General features: G+C 47.4%; 1 protein-coding gene across 1 annotated transcript in view; it reads right to left on the bottom strand.

Moving 5' to 3' along the window:
* Positions 1 to 12223, bottom strand: part of SORCS3 (sortilin related VPS10 domain containing receptor 3) — a 297645-nt gene extending 285422 nt beyond the window's left edge. The window contains exon 1 of the mRNA XM_057420990.1: positions 11468 to 12223. Within this exon, the coding sequence (XP_057276973.1) occupies positions 11468 to 12028 (561 nt within the window). The 5' untranslated portion in view covers positions 12029 to 12223. The remainder of the gene's footprint in view (positions 1 to 11467) is intronic.
* Between the last annotated feature and the right edge of the window lie 4566 nt (positions 12224 to 16789).

The following is a 16789-nucleotide window of genomic DNA, read 5'->3' as shown; positions in this document are numbered from 1 at the left end:
AAAACAACAGTGAACAATATTAATTAAGAAAATTAAGACCTCCTCAGTGCTGATGCTGTGCTTCAGGTTGCCTTCAGTAAGAACAAGTTGCAGCTTTAGATGCAGATCATGCCACCTGTGGGTTAGCATGGGAGGGATAACTTTGGAACCCATTAACCAGTTTGAACTGAATTCAACAGGGGGAAAAAGGTCACAGAGAAACAAAGCTCAGCTCTGCTCAGCTGAGTGAAGAAGCAGGTCCCAAAATAACATCTGGACTGAGCCATAAACCACCCAGTGTCCATTCTCACAGCTGGCAGGACTCCAGCTGATCAATGTATCGACCACAGCCAGCCCTCGGGCAGGCCCGCAATGCTCACCCAAGTACACCATATGCCACTATTTACAGCTCCAAATGAGCAGCAGAATGAGGGATCATGACAGATGAAAGAAAACACCAAGAGACAGAAGAGCCCTGGAAGGGCAAGTAGTTCAGTGGTAAGTGATGGCTAACTTCTGTTGCTTAACAAATGACCAGGCATCTTAGTCATTTTTTGATCCTTTGGAGAGCAAACAGTTCTCACAAGTCAGATAACTTAGCAGTCAGCATGGCTACTGGGGCAGAGCCTCAAAAACACTCAACTATAATCCAGTGGGGTGCTCTGGCCAAATCTGTCTCTGCTGTATTCCATATCGCATGCTTTTCTGAAAGCTTTTCTATTTAAGGCTCAGCTACCCAGAAAACTCTGGACAACGATTATTGGACCACCTCTATTATATCTCTGCAACACCTGATACGGACACTGTGAGTGCCTGGGGCTTCCTCCTGGTGTTGCTCCAATAGTTGCCAAAGTACACATGGATATAGATTCTCTGTCTTCTAAGATGACCATTTTCTCTAGTAGCATGCCTAGCATACTGGCTTGCAATCTCAGCATCCCATAGGCAAGACTTTATGCAGGCCAAACGTGGTTTTCATAAACCTCATCTGACACACAGGTTTGTCTATCTGCCTGCCTCTTCCACCACATAGTGTTAGAGCAAGGATTTCCATGCACCCGGTCACCATGTTCCTTTACTTGCAGGCTCATCAGTCTTGTGTCTTACACCAGGCTTTTGGTAGCCAAACAGAGGCAAAATCTTGTTCCAGTGCAAACCCAAGAGTTCATGCCAGTTCAGACAGTAGGTCTGGCCAGAAGCACAGCACCACAGCCCCAGACACCCTTCTGCATCCCCATCCACATTCCCATTACAGTGTCCAGTACTACCAATATTTGCTGATTGGGAACAAATCTAGAAAGACACCATGAGTGGCAAAACAAGGACAATGCCCTTCACATGCTGCCCCAGGTCTACATCTTACAGAAGACTGACATGGAGAAACCCAGCTGAGGCCCCATCCAAGGGGGCAGGAGGAAGATGTAATTGCCCTGGCTCACTCAGGAGTCCTTCACCTGCACAGGGTGTGAAGCTGACACTTTTCCCCTTGGGCTGTGAAGTGTACTACAAAGGGTGGGGAAGTCATCCTAATGATTCCAGAAAGCCAAGACCACCCTTAAACTTTGAATCCTACTACATTATTCCATGGCAAGATTGCACAAGCACGTGCCATGTGATGACCACCATCCTAAAATATTCCACCCCATTACAAACAAGTCACTTAATTCAGAGCCAGCTCACAACCACCTCAGCAGACAGATGGGACCCCTCTCCTGTCACTGTATTTCCAATGGAAGCCCAAATTCATGGCTCCCACAGTCCCACTATGTCAATTCTCATCCAGCTCAAAAGGAGCTTCAATTTGAAATAACTGGGATCTGGGAAGCCATACTGGTGAAGTGATGAGAACAGTAGACAAAGAATGCTCCTTAAATCACTTTCAGACAGAATTTTGCAGTGCTTTAACTTGATCAATCTGTTAATGATTTTAGCTGAGCACATTCTGTTTTTCCATTATTGAGAGTCCTGTTCTTCCCCATCTTAGCTCCTTTTCTCACCTGTTTTTCCTTTCTTTCATACAATCTCTTATAAAAATAAAATATACTCAGCATCTGAACTGTGGCAGATGATGTTAAGTAAGTCCTTTGTCATTAAGGAACCATATCAATAAGGGACAGGAGTCAGAAAACCTGCCTTCCAACTTCAGCTCTGATCAGCCACACAACCCAGAGCAGATCCCTCTCTCATGCATACCTGAAGGTTCTCAAAAAAGCCCCAACCAAAACCAACAAAGACCAGATGATCTTCCTTTTAGTGACCTTTGAAATACACAGATGAAGGAGGCAGTATATTTTAGGAGGCAGTATACTTTATAAGTACAGTCATGTCTGTCACCCTGCAAGCACAAAATTGGCAAGATTTGGTGGTAAAGGACAGGAAGCCTAGAACAGAGAAATGCCCATGAATACAGTCATCCATCCCCCTACCTTATACAGAAAGAACTTCTCCCTCAGCCTTCTAACAAAGGCAAATAAAGACTGCAGACAAGCAGTCCTGTTTGCCTGCACCTGATGGTATTGATCACAGCTGGGGGGATTTTCCAATCAGGCACAAACCGCAGGGAAAGACTAGCAACCAATTAGAGCTCCCACTCCTTCCTCCCTGCATCCATGAGGTCCTTAAACACTTTTGGCAAGAGCTAAATAATCATACTTTATATATTCTCACCCACCCAACAGCTTTTGCAAATATCTATCCATTTTAAGCCTCAGCAACAGCCCTGCAATGTGAATTAACTCTTCCTTGTACATAGGGAAGCCAATGCATGGGGCAATGCACATCCCCATTAGGCATAACTGCAAGTCAAAAAATCATGAAGAAAACCTGCATGCACAGCCTGCTCTCCTCTGGCACCCCAAGGAAGCACATCTGAACTCAACTCATGCTTTTCTCTCTGCCTTGAAAGTCAGCAGGAGCTCTGTGCTCATGTCTTCTGCTCCACTAACTCCTCACCGGGGTCCCCTGCCAAATCCTCACAAGGGGCTCAACACATTTCTGGAGTGAAATTTCTGAATAGAAAAGGTTTCTGAAACCATAAACTGAAACCTAAGAAGTTTCACCTTAACGTGAGGAAGAACTTCTTTACATTGAGGGTGGCAGAGCACTGGAGCACACTGACCGGGGGCTTGTGGAGTCTCCCTCTCTGGAGACATTCAAAACCTGCCTGGACATGTTCCTGCGTAACCTGCTCGAGGTGGCCCTGCGTTGGAAGTGGGGTTGGACTGGATGAAATCCAGAGGTCCCTTCTGGCCCTAGAGATTCTGTATCAGCAGCATCACTGTCCACTGAAAACGTACCAGCACTACCCACACATTATAGGCTGGTCTATAGCTACATAGATAGCATCTGAAGCAGGGCTGAAGCAGTTGTTTTTAGGATCCCGAGGTCTGTAGCCCACCACTGACCAAAGTGATTCACTGTGTCTCAGTCCCAGTTTTTCCAAGTCCCAAAAATCTATTTTAGTCCCCAGGACACCAGTAAGCAGAACCAGTTTTCCCTGGAAGAAATGTTATTTTGTGCCACCATGCAGTGACTGGGATGAATTCTGGTCCCTTCTGTCCCACACACACACATAAGAAAGAAAAGGAGAGAGGAAGAGAAACACTAAGATTTGTGCAACAACCTCAGGTTGGTCAAAATGTTGGTCAAAGTCCTAAGTGGCACGGACCTGTCAGGACAAGCGTATCCTCTGTAGATCAGGCACCAGGAGAGAAGCAATGAAGCACAACTGCCCTGACCTCACCTACAAGCTATAATCGGTGTAGGAAGGAGAGAAGATCAGCAGCTACCCTCGGAGGTTAGTCCCGAAGTCAAAACGGAGCATGGCATTTCAGGAGATAAAGTACACACTGCATCAGTCAGGAGCAGCAAGGATTCAGACTGCTTCCTGGCACTGTAAATGTTAACATCATCCCTTCTCCCAGCCCAGCAGCACTGTGTGGGGAGGATGCTGGTGGCTTTACAGGCACAGGACTAAGGCTAGAGGTGACCAGAGCAGATGAGAAATCACGGCACAGGGACTCCCAACTTCACAAAAAGGGCTGGCAGCAATCAGAGACCACATGAAAGGCAGACAGTAACAGCTGCAAGGGAGAGTGAAATGCTTTACCGAGGCCGAGTGCAGGCTAAGACGATTTTCCTCTCCCGCAGAGGGAAGCCCCGACAGCAGGAGTTTCACAGAGTCAATGACTCCAAGCGGGTTTTCATATCAGTATTTCAGCAGCGCCTGGCTTTCCAGCGTGCATCTCCCAAGCCCCAGCTCCCCTCCCACCCTTTGCGGTGTTTTCCTTCCTTTAGCAAATGCCCACGCTCCCTCTAGCGCCCAGCTCTGCTCTCCACACACTAGCAGCCCGGCACCCTTTCCTACAGCATGCACCCCAAGGCATCCGAATCACACTGGAGCTAATTAAAAGCGATGCTATTTTGGGTACAGAGGCCCTGCAGTGGTCTGCACATCTGCCTGGCTAGCATTTGTGTCACGTATCAGAACACGAAAGGGAAAAAACATCGTGACAGCTTTGGTGTCAGGGACCCTCCTTGAACAAGAGGGTTTTGCTACTTATTTCAGTGGGAGAGCAATCAGGTCTCCTTGAGGGCTGAGAAGGAAGGAAAAAAGAGTGGTTTGATTATTCAGCATCAATCTTTTCTGATTTTTAGTATACGCTGGAACTCTGCTGGCAACAACGGTTGGGAATTGACGCTGAAGTTTCCATAGCAGATTATTTATCTAATATGTTTAACACCTACACAGCCACCCTTTCAAACATGCAGCAAACTTTATGCAGTTCCCTCAGTCTCACAACACCCCATAATGGCAGGAAAGGAAATACTGCCATGTCCTTCTTTTTGCATAGAGGAAATGTTAATAACGATGCTGCAGGTTGAATTCCTCAACTACAGTAAACTGACCTCAATCAATCCTACATTAGTTTAAGGATCTAACCAAAGACTTTGGTGCTTTGGGGACTTTCTGCATTTACAGCATTCAGTGCTTTTAAAGGAACAGGTCATTTAATTTACTGTCTTGATTAAAAGCAGGATAAACTCCACACACCTTCAAACAGATTCGCACTGGAAGCTAAATTTGACCAGAACCCTTCCAAACCCCAGTGTTAACTCCATAACCAACAGGTTCTTTGCAGTTCTCCTGGAACCAACCCCAAACATGAGCTCAGGCTTGGCCTTTAATCCTGAAATTAATCTGGATTTGTAAGAGAGCACTGACTCAGGTAAGCATGTAGTGCTCTCCTCCATTCTATCTACAGATACCCAGGGAACTTAAGGAGCACGACACTATGACACAATCTAAGTAAAGTCTTGACTGTTTGCAACACTCGCTTCCAGTGTTCTTTAGTACAACCAGCATTAAAAAATCTTTAGCTCCTTAACCTGTGCTTTGCCCAATAGATGACATTGCCTTCATTTTTTTTTCTATAATCTCTACTACAAATACAACTATAAATTTGGAAACTCTGAGAAAATTTCATCTACCCCCAGCCTTGCATTTAAGAAAATATTTGTCTCATCTCACTTCCCTTTTGGGAAAAATTTCTCCTTCCAAACATCAATTATCTGCTCAAACCCATTTTCAGAATACTTCTTCATCTAATTGGATGATTGTTTTTCATAAAAAAAAATCATTAAAGAATCATATAGGGCTTTTTTTCTGTTTGCATTTAAATCATTGTGAAAGCTTAGCCACAAATTCTAGGCTTCATCCCTGGTCATGAAGAAGGATGAGTGCTGAGGCCCGAAGGGATACTGCTGACAGGCACCTAGAACAACAGTAGTTCTGTTACTGGGCTCTAAGCTACACTGACAGCTTGCTGTGCTAGGCAGGGTAATGGCCCAGGGCATCTGCCAGCTTCACGGAATCCACAAGCAACATCAACGCTCACCCACTGGACATCAACCTGACTTTTAATGAAACCAGTCTAGAGAGAGATAGCCCAAAAAGTATTCTCCAGACACCTTATTCTTGCTCTGCTGACTCAACACAATCATAAAAGCAATTGCCATGCAAGAGTTTAATTTTTATTTCCCCATCTTGTATTTGAATATTAATTAAAAATGGATTGGCACAGTCCTGGAGAAGGACTTTAGTGGCAAACTTCATTATTAAAGGTAGTGGAAAAGTGGAAATGCATCAAGGCATTGTGATATAACCAGTCTACCTTCAAATGGCAATGAGAGTCCAACCTAGCCAAAAGCCATTTGAGAAAGAAACAGTACAAAATAGCAATTAAAATATCTACCAAATGCAGTGCAATTAGTATGATTGCTCCATCACTATTTTGCACTCTAGGAGTAAACATTTTAGACTGAAATCCAACTGGACTGTTGGAGCAGTTACCCATGGCTGACAACTAAATGCAGCATTGCCTGCCTAAAGATTCATTTTCTCCCCTTCCTCCCTTCCAAGCATAGCAGTCTATTTGGAATTGCAAATACTGCCCATCTAATTCTGCCCATCACACTGCACTGCTAGGCATCTTAATGAAAAACTACCTGGCACACAGCAAGCCCATCAGCCTCCCCAGCTTGTAATTCGCCATGGGAGTGAATAATGTCTCAGCATCAAACCACCAGTACATTAGCAGATCACACCAGAACACTGCCAACAGCATTCAGAAGAATCATTCCCGGAAGAGACAGACTTCACTGCAAGAACTTGTACAACCTGCTTTTCACTGCCAGAGCTTGCACAGGATTAGGGAATAGGATCAGTGGCAGCAGGAGGGAAAGAATCACAGAAGCCTATTCAGAGCAGGGTTGCTATCATCAGATCATGTGTATGTCAGGCTCAAAAACCTCCAAAGACAGACTCCTAAAACTTTTTGGTGCCCTGCTGCACCAACTTCTTTGGGAAGAAACTCTTCCTAATGTTCAATCTGATGTACGTTGTGGGTGTTGCCACATGTTAATCCCTCTTCAACCGATAAAACGAGCTGCATTTTCTGTCTGACTCTATTTCAGGTGGCTGTAGGCTACTGTAGTGCTTAGCCTCCTCTTTAGCAGTGTCTTGTCCCAAAGACGTCTCATATTCCCAGTCTTGGAGTGAATCTTACATTGTGAGACAACAGCCACAGGCTGACTAGACCTCTGGACAAAACAGTGTAACATGGCTGACAAGGTAAAACAAGGCCTTAGTCCAGTCTCTCACCAGCTCTAATCCTGCCTTCCCCAACTTACAGAGCCTGGATCATAAGGCCAACCGTGAATGCAGTTGCATGGTCTGCACAGTAGCAGCTATATCACTTGGGCACACTGTACTTCTTGTTTAAATTCTGCACTGCTGCACCGCATTGAGATAAAAATATGCAGATCACGTTTTCCCAATAGTATGAAAAATCCAACCCCTAGGATCATATAGGAGCTAGGCCTGGCTGAAGCAATGTGAAATATTGCACGTGCCTTACACAAATGCCATCTCCTGCTCTTACTGTGGCATTACAGTACATTTTGTCATCTTTAAGCCTGAAGTTTGCCTCTGGTTCCTAGAAAGGCAAAGGCATGTATACATGGGATACCTATGTATCCCACACTATCCCAGACTATGATGGTAAGATGAGGCCTCTGCATAAATAATGGATTGCAAATGTCTTCTAGAGGTTAGAAGAAAGCTAAAAATGCTCATCTTTGCTTTGTATATTAAAAACAAACAAATGAAACCCAACAAAAATTTGCCCACACCACCACAGAATTTGTAGCACTTCCAACATGGGAAAAGCATGGCCATAATTAAGTACTTCCTATGAACAGCTACATTCATCAGACTGGCTACTCTGAAACCCAATGACAACAGTCTCTGTTTACCATTCCACTAGTGGTAAACGTATCACATGATCATATCAGGATCATATCATATCAGTGATCATATCAGGAGAACAACCTGAGTAAGTGTGCTTTCCCCACTGCAGCTTGTTGAAATCTCTTGAGTAAACTATCGTCAAGAAACAAGAGAGTGAGATTTAAAGCTGTAACAGCATTGAAGGTGCTGCTACGTATGTTTTGCAGGTCCTTAACCCAGAAATCAGGGAGAGATGAAGGAAAACAAGACAATCTAAGGAAACAGATCATCTTCACAGGGAGGTTGAAGAGAGCATCATCTGGTGAGCAGACCAAGGGAAATTTTCATGCAATGACATAATCATCAAGAGAGAGGGAACACAAGTGTAGAGGGTAGAACTGCTCCCCAAATAGCACATTTGTGCACAGTGTGTGTTCAGAGAGGAATGGCTTCGAAAAAAGAAAGGCTTGCAGATCTTCTGGGAATAACAGCAGTTTTCATAAAAATTCTCCTTCCTTCAGAAAGGCCTGAGCAATAAAAAACCCAACATTTTAACTGATCTTTACTAGGTCCCTCAAGAGCTTCAGTGACCTCTCAATAAATACCATTAGGGCAGACTGGTGCTTGAAGCCCAAGTACAAGTCTTGTTTTTTCTAATATCAGACCTACTGAATTAAGGCAACTCCTGTTCCGAAGAGCACAGACAGCACAAACCTCACTTTACACAGAACAGTATTCTTGCATTTTCCTAACAATTTCCACTTGAAGATCTTCAGGTATCGTACAAAGCAGATATGAATTCTGCTCCACATCACCACTTTGTGGTAGCTAAGTAGTACTATCCTCATTTAACATGGAAGAGGAGATCCAGAGAGGTTAATTGTCTTTCCTAAGGTCGCAGAAAAAGCCTCTGGGCAGGACAAAGCAGAGAACCCGAATTCCCTGATCTCACCAGCCTCTATCCTAATCCTGCCCTCACTATCTGCAAATGGAGAAACAAAAGTTTGTTGCCTGGAAGGGATTATTTTTTAATAAGTTTGAAATTTGAAATTTGAGGGACATGGGAGAACAGGGGGATAGGAGATGGAGGGAGAGGGAGCTGCTCTTAAATAATAGCTGTAAAAACACACTGAAGGTTTTTAACATTCCAGGTAACAGGATGTGCAGCCCCTGCAAAGATCTCCTTTTTGCAGAGTGTCTGTAGATCTATATGTCCCAGTAAAAGCATCATTTTTTTATTACCATGCTTTCTCCCCTTTGCAAATTCACCGAGTTGTTAGGAATCCCCCACCACCCGTGTATGATTTGAAAGACACTGCTTCACTGCATGAAATGTGATTGATCATGTTTTTAATAAATCGTAAGTGGCAAAAACACAGGGTTTGAAATCTATTCAAGGAACAGACCATTGGTAAAAGCAAGCTGTGTGCCTCTTCACTGCTTTGGTAGCCTGAAAATAACAACATACAGACATGTCCTACCTGCTCTCCTAAGTCATCTGGCATAATCATGACATGAGTTACCATCTTTTGTCCATTTTCAATACACCTTCCTGCTGCTTTATATCTAACTATGACCTAAGCAAATGTATGCTTTGAAGTGAGAGGCTGGGAACTGATGTAGCTGGCAAAAGCCACACTGCTTCCCTGAGTGACCTTGGGCAACTGCTTGACGTTCCTATGCCATAGACACCCCAGTGCTCAGAATCAGGTAAAAACTGAACTGCAGCAGAAAAGCTGGCATTGGATTCAGCCTTCTCTGCTGCTAAATAGAAGGACCCAGGTTCAAGCATTTAACTTTCCCTCTAAACTGTTAAAAAAAAATAAATCCATTTAATCACTAAATGGAGCATGTTTCCTTCAAGAGATGGGACAGAAAGTCTCAAGATGTTAAGCTTCATATTAGAAAAATCACAAGATGGTAAGACTAGTATTTATTAACATGCTTGCTTTTCCTGCCTACAAACACCACACTGGCAATAACCACCAGCCTTTTGCTTGCGCTTTTGAGTTGGAAGCTTTTAACACACAGTATCTTGAGGCGCAAAACCTTCATTACCTTTCTTAGTCACCTGGAGTTAAACAATAAAGGAAACTAGTTATTTAAATGGCATATTTCTGTAAAAACAAAAAAAAAAGAAGGAGACAAAATTCTGTGGAAATCACTTTCTGACCTGCACTTTAACAAAAAATAACCTTTCTTTCCCCAGTAAAAGCCTACAGAATGAGTTTTCTCTGCTACTTCAACCAGAAATACTCAAAAATCCATGCTGGGAAGGGATGGGGGGGGATTTTAGCTTCTTTTGCTCAATGCCCCTTGATTCAGCACCAAAATGAAAGAAAAGAGAGGGAACATAGGTTGTTTTCTTCATTACATGCCATGTTATATTAAACATAAATAATCCTAGAGACAAGCATAGTGCTAAAATATACCACGCAGCTGTTTTCTCTTGAATGTTTGCTTTCAGCTTTAATGAGAGTGGAATCCATGTCTGGCAAACACAACTGCCTTTAAAAAATTGGTTAAATCAAAGTAACATCTACATTGCTGTCAGGATTATTGCCCAAGTAATACTAAATAGGGAAAAAAACTTCCAGTCAGTAAAATAAAGAGGTGGTTGAATTGCACATTATAAAGCTATAGCTGATGCACAGATAGATAGATAGACAATTTGCTTTTTAATGACTAATAAGTTTCATGAAGAATGCATCTGAAAATCCAGCTGATCTGTTTCATGCTGTTAATTGCTTTATACCCATTTCCAATAGCGGCAAAACAATAAAAGTGGCATTTTCAAAGCAATGACAGGCTATAATAATCAGAATAATGGGAATAAAGGTTTCCTGTAGACCTTTAAGTTATGCCTGTTCTCAGGCTTTACATCAGAATGGAAATAGTATGGCTGATACCAAGTTAAAAGAAAGTTGAAGTTTTGTCCACAGTCATCTGCCAGGCATTGAAAAGCAGGGTGCGAGGGAGGGTCCTGCTCTATCGTGGCACGATGGTGCGTGGGATCGTGGGACACCTACCCCACACACACCCCTATACAGCGTCCCACAGACCTTGAGGGGCACTTCAGTGACTCATTGTTACTGCCTACAGGGAAAAGGCATGACATGCCACTGATTTTTAATAAACTTTTCACTGTGCTTGAACTATCTGCCTCCTTACTGAGACCCTTAACGTGCTCTGGGGCTTTCCACCCTTAAATGACTTAATGGGAACTCTCTTGTCGCCACCGTGCAGAGCAGGGATCAGGAGGGCTTTTCCACCACCACTGTAGATCCCTCACCCCCTGGCGCAGAGGCAGCGAAGCGTGCCGAGGTGGATATTACATATGAAGAATCAGAGAGAAAGAGGACCCAGCTGTTCAGGGACAAGGGACAGAGCGGAGTGGGGGGCAGGGGGTCTTCCCTGAGCAAAGGAGAAAGCTCCAGACAGCCCAGCCCCTTTGGCGGCGTTCCGATCGCACTGCCCCTGCCATCGCAGCTCTGCCTGGGGGCGGGGGAAGAAAGGTGTTCCCATTCCCCATCTTTCCCCGGGAAAACTTTTTTCTGCTGCCACCGCTCCATGTCCCCCTCCCTGCGGTGCCCACCAAGCGCCCCTCTCTTCCGCGCACTCCCTGCCGCAGCGGCAAGCGCGGCTCCCTCCCCGCCAAACCGAGCCGGGTTGGGGTCGGGTCCGTGGGTCGGTACTCACGCTGCTGTTGTGGCCGGACCGGTGCACCATGGCTTGGTTGTGTGCCGCATCCCCGGTGAGCGCGAAGGTGGTGCTGCTCAGCCTCAGCTCCTCTGCCCCTCGCAGCCGCGCCGCTCTGCCCTCCTCCAGCGGCCCGCGGGGCTGAGCCCTGCCGCCGTGCTGCCCCTCGGCCGCGGGCACCCCTCGGGAGCGCCCCTCGCTGCTCCGCCGGCTCCGCGGCGCCGCCGGGCCCCGGCCCCCGAGCGCGCCGCCTCCCGCCCCCGCCGAGCTGATCGGCGCTCCCCGCGGCCCCGCTCGGCCCCCCGGCTCCCCGCCCGGCAGCGGGTCCGCGCCGGCCGAGCCCCGCGCCCGGCCGCCCGGCCAGATCCATAATCCCCGCGGCGGCGGCGGTCGCTGCTCCTGCCTAAGGCGAGACGAGGATGCGGGCCAGGAGGGCGATGGAGACGAGCAGGATCTGCAAGTTATTTCGGCGCCGGTGCAACACCAAGAGAGGAGTAAGAGCCATGTCCAGGCGAGAAAAATGGTGTGGCAGGTCGGAAAGCAGTTGGTCCCCTTCTCCATGCCTTTGCGGAGCGAGTCGGGGGGCTCGGAGAGGGAGGGGGAGCGCGAGCCGCTGCGGTTAGGGTTTTTTTTTTTCTCTTTAAAGAGAAAGGGGCCGGCTTCTAATTATAATAATTATTAGTATTTGCGAAAGGCTCCTCTTTCTCTCGCTCTTCTTCTTCCCTCTTCCTCAGCCTCTGAGACGGTGACCGGGAAAAAAAAATTTAGGGGGGAAAAAAATAAGGAAAAAAAAAAGATAAGAAGGAAAAAAAGAACAAAAATCCCAACTCTCTCCCCGGTTGTTGGATTCTGTTCCTTGCTCTTGGTGGATTCTCTCTCCTTTTTTTTTTTTTTTCAAAAGTGCTTTTCAGTGAAACTGTTCACGTTCAAGGATTTGATCAAGTGAGAGGGTAACACCACACGGGGGGAGGAGCCCCGAGCCTTGCCAAGCCGCCGCCGCCGCTGAAATACACCAGCGAGTCCCCAGCCGCGCCTCGCCGCCGGGGGCCGGGAGCGGGGCCGGGGGCGGGAGCGGGACACGGACCCCGCGCCGAATCAGCGGGAGCATCACTCAGTCTTTGCTCCTGATTTGGTCTGCGAGTTCCTGCCCGAGGCTGCGCTCCTGCCTGAGAGCAGCCGTCATTCAGCGTTTCTCGTGATGTGTATTTACATAGACTCGTATCTACAGCAGCGTAGGTATTGCTCACCCTATGTGCGTGCCTATATATGCATAAACGCTGGACTTGGGGAAGGGGTGTAAAGCAACAAGCCTGGGTGAGTGTGGCTTTTGGGTGACTCTGCCGTACCGACCGGCTCAACAACCCAGCAGAGCCGGCTCCGGGCATGAAGATGTGCCTGTCCCGAGCGGGGCTTCCCGGCCGTGGGAACTCTCTCGTGTGCATGGGAATCCCAGCAACCGTACCACCGTCCGGGAAGGGAGACTGGCAGGATTTATTTGTGGGGCGAATACCCAAGAAAGGGCAGTGTCTGCAGGCAGCTATCTCACTGCGGCAGCGTCTCGGGACTGTGTCGGGAGAGAGAGCGAGGGAGACGTATCTCTAAATGATGCCAGCGCAGCGCTCCCGCTCCCATCGCAGGGATGCCACATTTCCCCCGGCCAGGACACCAGCTTTCTGCTGGCAAAGCCCAAGGAGCCACTGCAGCTTCAGCCACCGGGCAAGGTGTGAGTTAATCGAACTGTGCGAAGGCGAACCCCGTCGTCCCGGGGGTCACCCTGGTCACTGACACCCGTGCCTGCGTCACGTTCCTCCGGTGAGATTCATTGCAGCAGCACGTCGGCACATTTTCCCTTTAGATCAAACCCACGGCAGACCTTTCCCCGTTCTCCTCCTCCCTTTCAAAAGTGGCAATAATTAGCGTTTTGTTAATCGTCCCACCCGCCTACTCTACCACATCAGCCATTCTTTGCCGTCCAAGGACGGATCCACCAACTACACGGCTCCCCCCCCCCCCCCCCCCCTTGTCAGTCTCAACGCGGGGTCGGCTCAACAGTTTCTCCCGCCTTGGGTCTTCCATGGAGCCCGGGGCGGAGCGGAGGGAGAGAGGGACAGAGAGCGGATCGGTGATGGCTGTGCTGTGCCCGCGCTGGGGCTTCTTTAGCCGCCTCCTGCTGCAGACGTCTGACCGGGGCGGGGGAGCCCGAGCAGCCCGGCTCGGGGAGAGCGGGATGAAGGGAGAGGTGACTGCGAGCACCGATGCCGGTTGCGAGCGGTGGGAGCTGCCGCTAAATGGCTGTCCTGCCGACCTGGAAAGAGGGTCTGGGGTAGGAGGAAAGCGCTGAGAGCTCCGGGAAGGAGGATGGGCGGTGTGGGGAGGCTGAGGGAGCCGGTCACTGCGCGGTGGGGGCTCCAACCCACGGGCACGGCTCTGCCCATGAGCTGCAAATCCCCACGCAGAGAGGGAAAGTGGGAGATGGGGGCAGAGGAAACAAATCACCCGCCCCCAACCCAACGGATGTTATTTCTGGCTTGGAATCGGCTCCTTTTCAAAGTACGCTGCCAAAACGTTTAGGAGATGACATTTCATTTGTGTGGGAGCAGTGACGTGGGCCTCAGCCAGAATCTATCCATAAAACCCTGGGCGAAGGGATTGAGCGAGTTACACACACCTGTGTGCACAGAGCCAGGCCATCCCCTAGGATGCACCCCCCACTGCTTATAAAAGAACAATGTAGTATGCTCAGGAACAGGACCTCAATTGTCTCCCTAGATTGACTGCTGCAAGAACAGTGTCCCCAGGTCTGTGGCACCAGCAGCATGCCACCCCTGGATCCTGCCACTGCTCTGCACTGTGAAGGGATGAGCTGCCCACCCTAATGTCACCCTCCCACACTGAGGCTGCAGTTGTGACACGCAAAACTTGTCCTTACATTATGATTAAAGTTTCTCTGCCCAAAGAAGTAGCAAATGCTCCATCCCTGGCAGTGTTCAAGGCCAGGTCAGGCAAAGCCTTGGGCAACATGGTCTAGTGTGAAGCATCCCTGCCCATGGCAGGGGGTTGGAACTAGGCGACCTTAAGGTCTTTTTCAACCCAAACCATTCTATGATTCTCCAGTCCCTTAGGACCCAGCAGCAGCTCACTGCTGCTCCTGAAAATTTCTGTGTGTTCAGAACCCCTGTCACCACAAAGTAAAAGCTACCGTGGGACTAGCAGTTGCCACTGCTTAGCCATTTTGTAGTCCACCAGTCCCACTAATCTTCTCAGCCTTTCTGGATACTGTTTAAGACCCAGTCCTTGCTTATACTTGGATCAGACACTCATTTGTGCAGCACTATCCCTGACTTCACAACCAAAGGCCACAAACGCCAAGATAGGACCCTGTGGTCACATCTCCTTTCCTAACTCCTGCCAGCACCAGGCATTGCTTTGTGTCCACCACATCACTCTTTGTCACCACAAGAGCCAGGCTGTGCTGGACATGGCACAGAATGTGATGGGCTTCATGCATAGGTGTGTTCATCAACACTCTCTTTCAGGCAGTGTGCTCATCACCCCGATAACGGATCTCTCCTACCCTGCAGACTGAAGAGTTTTTACTTGCAGCTAAAATCATCCTCTGTATCATCCACACCTGCCACACTCAGGGACAATCCCAGACATTCAGTTCATACTATCTTAGCAAGATTACCCCAGGCCTTTGTTTTTCAGACAGACACCCACCAGAAGATGTTTCCAAAGAAAACCCTCAAAACCCTTCATCAGTGCCTGCTTTTTACTGTTAAATAACAGGACACAAGCTGAAGTCTCACTGATGAGCTAGGACTATTAAAATCTCTCAGCTGCGGATTTCCCTGCTTTTAGCAGAGGTACCAGTGCCAAAGAGAGAAGCAGCAGCGCTCTTCTCTAGTCCCTTTCCTTCTCTAGAAAACAAAGGTAACGTGAGCAACACCCCCATCTCCTGCACGATTAGCGAACTGCGTGCCCATCTGCCGCACAAGAGAAAAAGGGCTTTTCCAGTTTGTACCATCCTTGCTGCAGGAACATCAGATTTGCTTCAAAACCTGGCCTCTTGCATGGCACGGTGATAGTGAGGATGGACAACCCTAGATTTTCACGGTCTATATCCAAGAATAGAAATGGAATATTTCAACACAGTATCCATTACAGGCTGTTTTAATCCTTGGTCTAATCCACTACAATCTGCTTTAATCCCCACCCAGCTGCAAACAGCCATTCAAAGAAGCAGGGGTTGGTGTTATATGCTGTTGGACCATGTTGACTTTTAATTGATGTAAGGTAACCATATGCCATAACACCAGGCAAGACAGAAGATCTTAAGTAAGCAAGTAAGCAAATGTTCCGGAAGGGAAATTGTGTCACAAATATAAAGGAGTAGAATATGCCTATAACCAAGGGGGGGCTGGGTTCAATTAAGGAGAGAAAGACAATTGGGAAAGTTATGTTTGGCTGGAGGAGATGATTTGGAGGGGATGGAGGGGAGTCTAATGACACTACCTAAAGAAAGAAACAAATAAAGCCCGACAATCATTTCATACCAAAGCCTTCTAAAGCAGCACTGATCATTTGGGGGTTTCTTTTATTTCTTTTCCTATTCTGTGATTTTCATTTCAAAGAAAAATAAAATAAACCAAGGAGTTAACTGCTATCACACATCAATAACTTCACCATCAGTACCTCCACTGTTGGTTGTAGACCTGCTCCCCAGTACCCCATCCCTTCTGTTCTGCCTAGGTCTGCCCATCAACGCTCCATGCCCCTCTCTTCCTTCAGCACTGCACACACTCAAGCCTCCCTGTGTGTCTCACCATCACTATCACCCCATGAAATTTCTGAGTGGGAGCAGGAACCTTACTTGCTAGAGCCTGAAAGAAACGGGGGGAGTTGGGGAAGACATCATAAGAGGAAAACTTAAAGTGGGGAAAAAGAAATGCCCCAATACATGGCATTATATTCACGCACACAGATCCACCCTGAAGGTCTCCCACACTACTCAAGCACTCCCAAGGGAGGAAATCCCACATGTACTAAGAGAAAAATCAATACTTGCTTCAGTTAACTTTAACCTATTTATTATGTGTGAGACCAGTCACCATAAAACAAAGCATCTGTGTGATAATGCTGTCTTGTTTACTAAGGAAAGGCCTGAGTCTACCTAAACAAAAATCATTACAAGCTGAAATGTCCCCATATCCTCATAATAAACACTGCCTGCAGGCAGGGCCCTCACCATTTTTGCTGGTACAGTGCTACCCCAATGATGGGACATATTTTCTTCTAGCACAGCCAGTCCGGGTGTGAAAC

This window comes from Pezoporus wallicus, unplaced genomic scaffold, assembly GCF_028554395.1.
Source record: "Pezoporus wallicus isolate ANWC-B61680 ecotype Strahan unplaced genomic scaffold, APGP_CSIRO_Pwel_v1 contig_3365, whole genome shotgun sequence".
Classification (NCBI taxonomy): domain Eukaryota; kingdom Metazoa; phylum Chordata; class Aves; order Psittaciformes; family Psittacidae; genus Pezoporus; species Pezoporus wallicus.
This window is presented reverse-complemented; position numbering and strand designations above follow the sequence as displayed.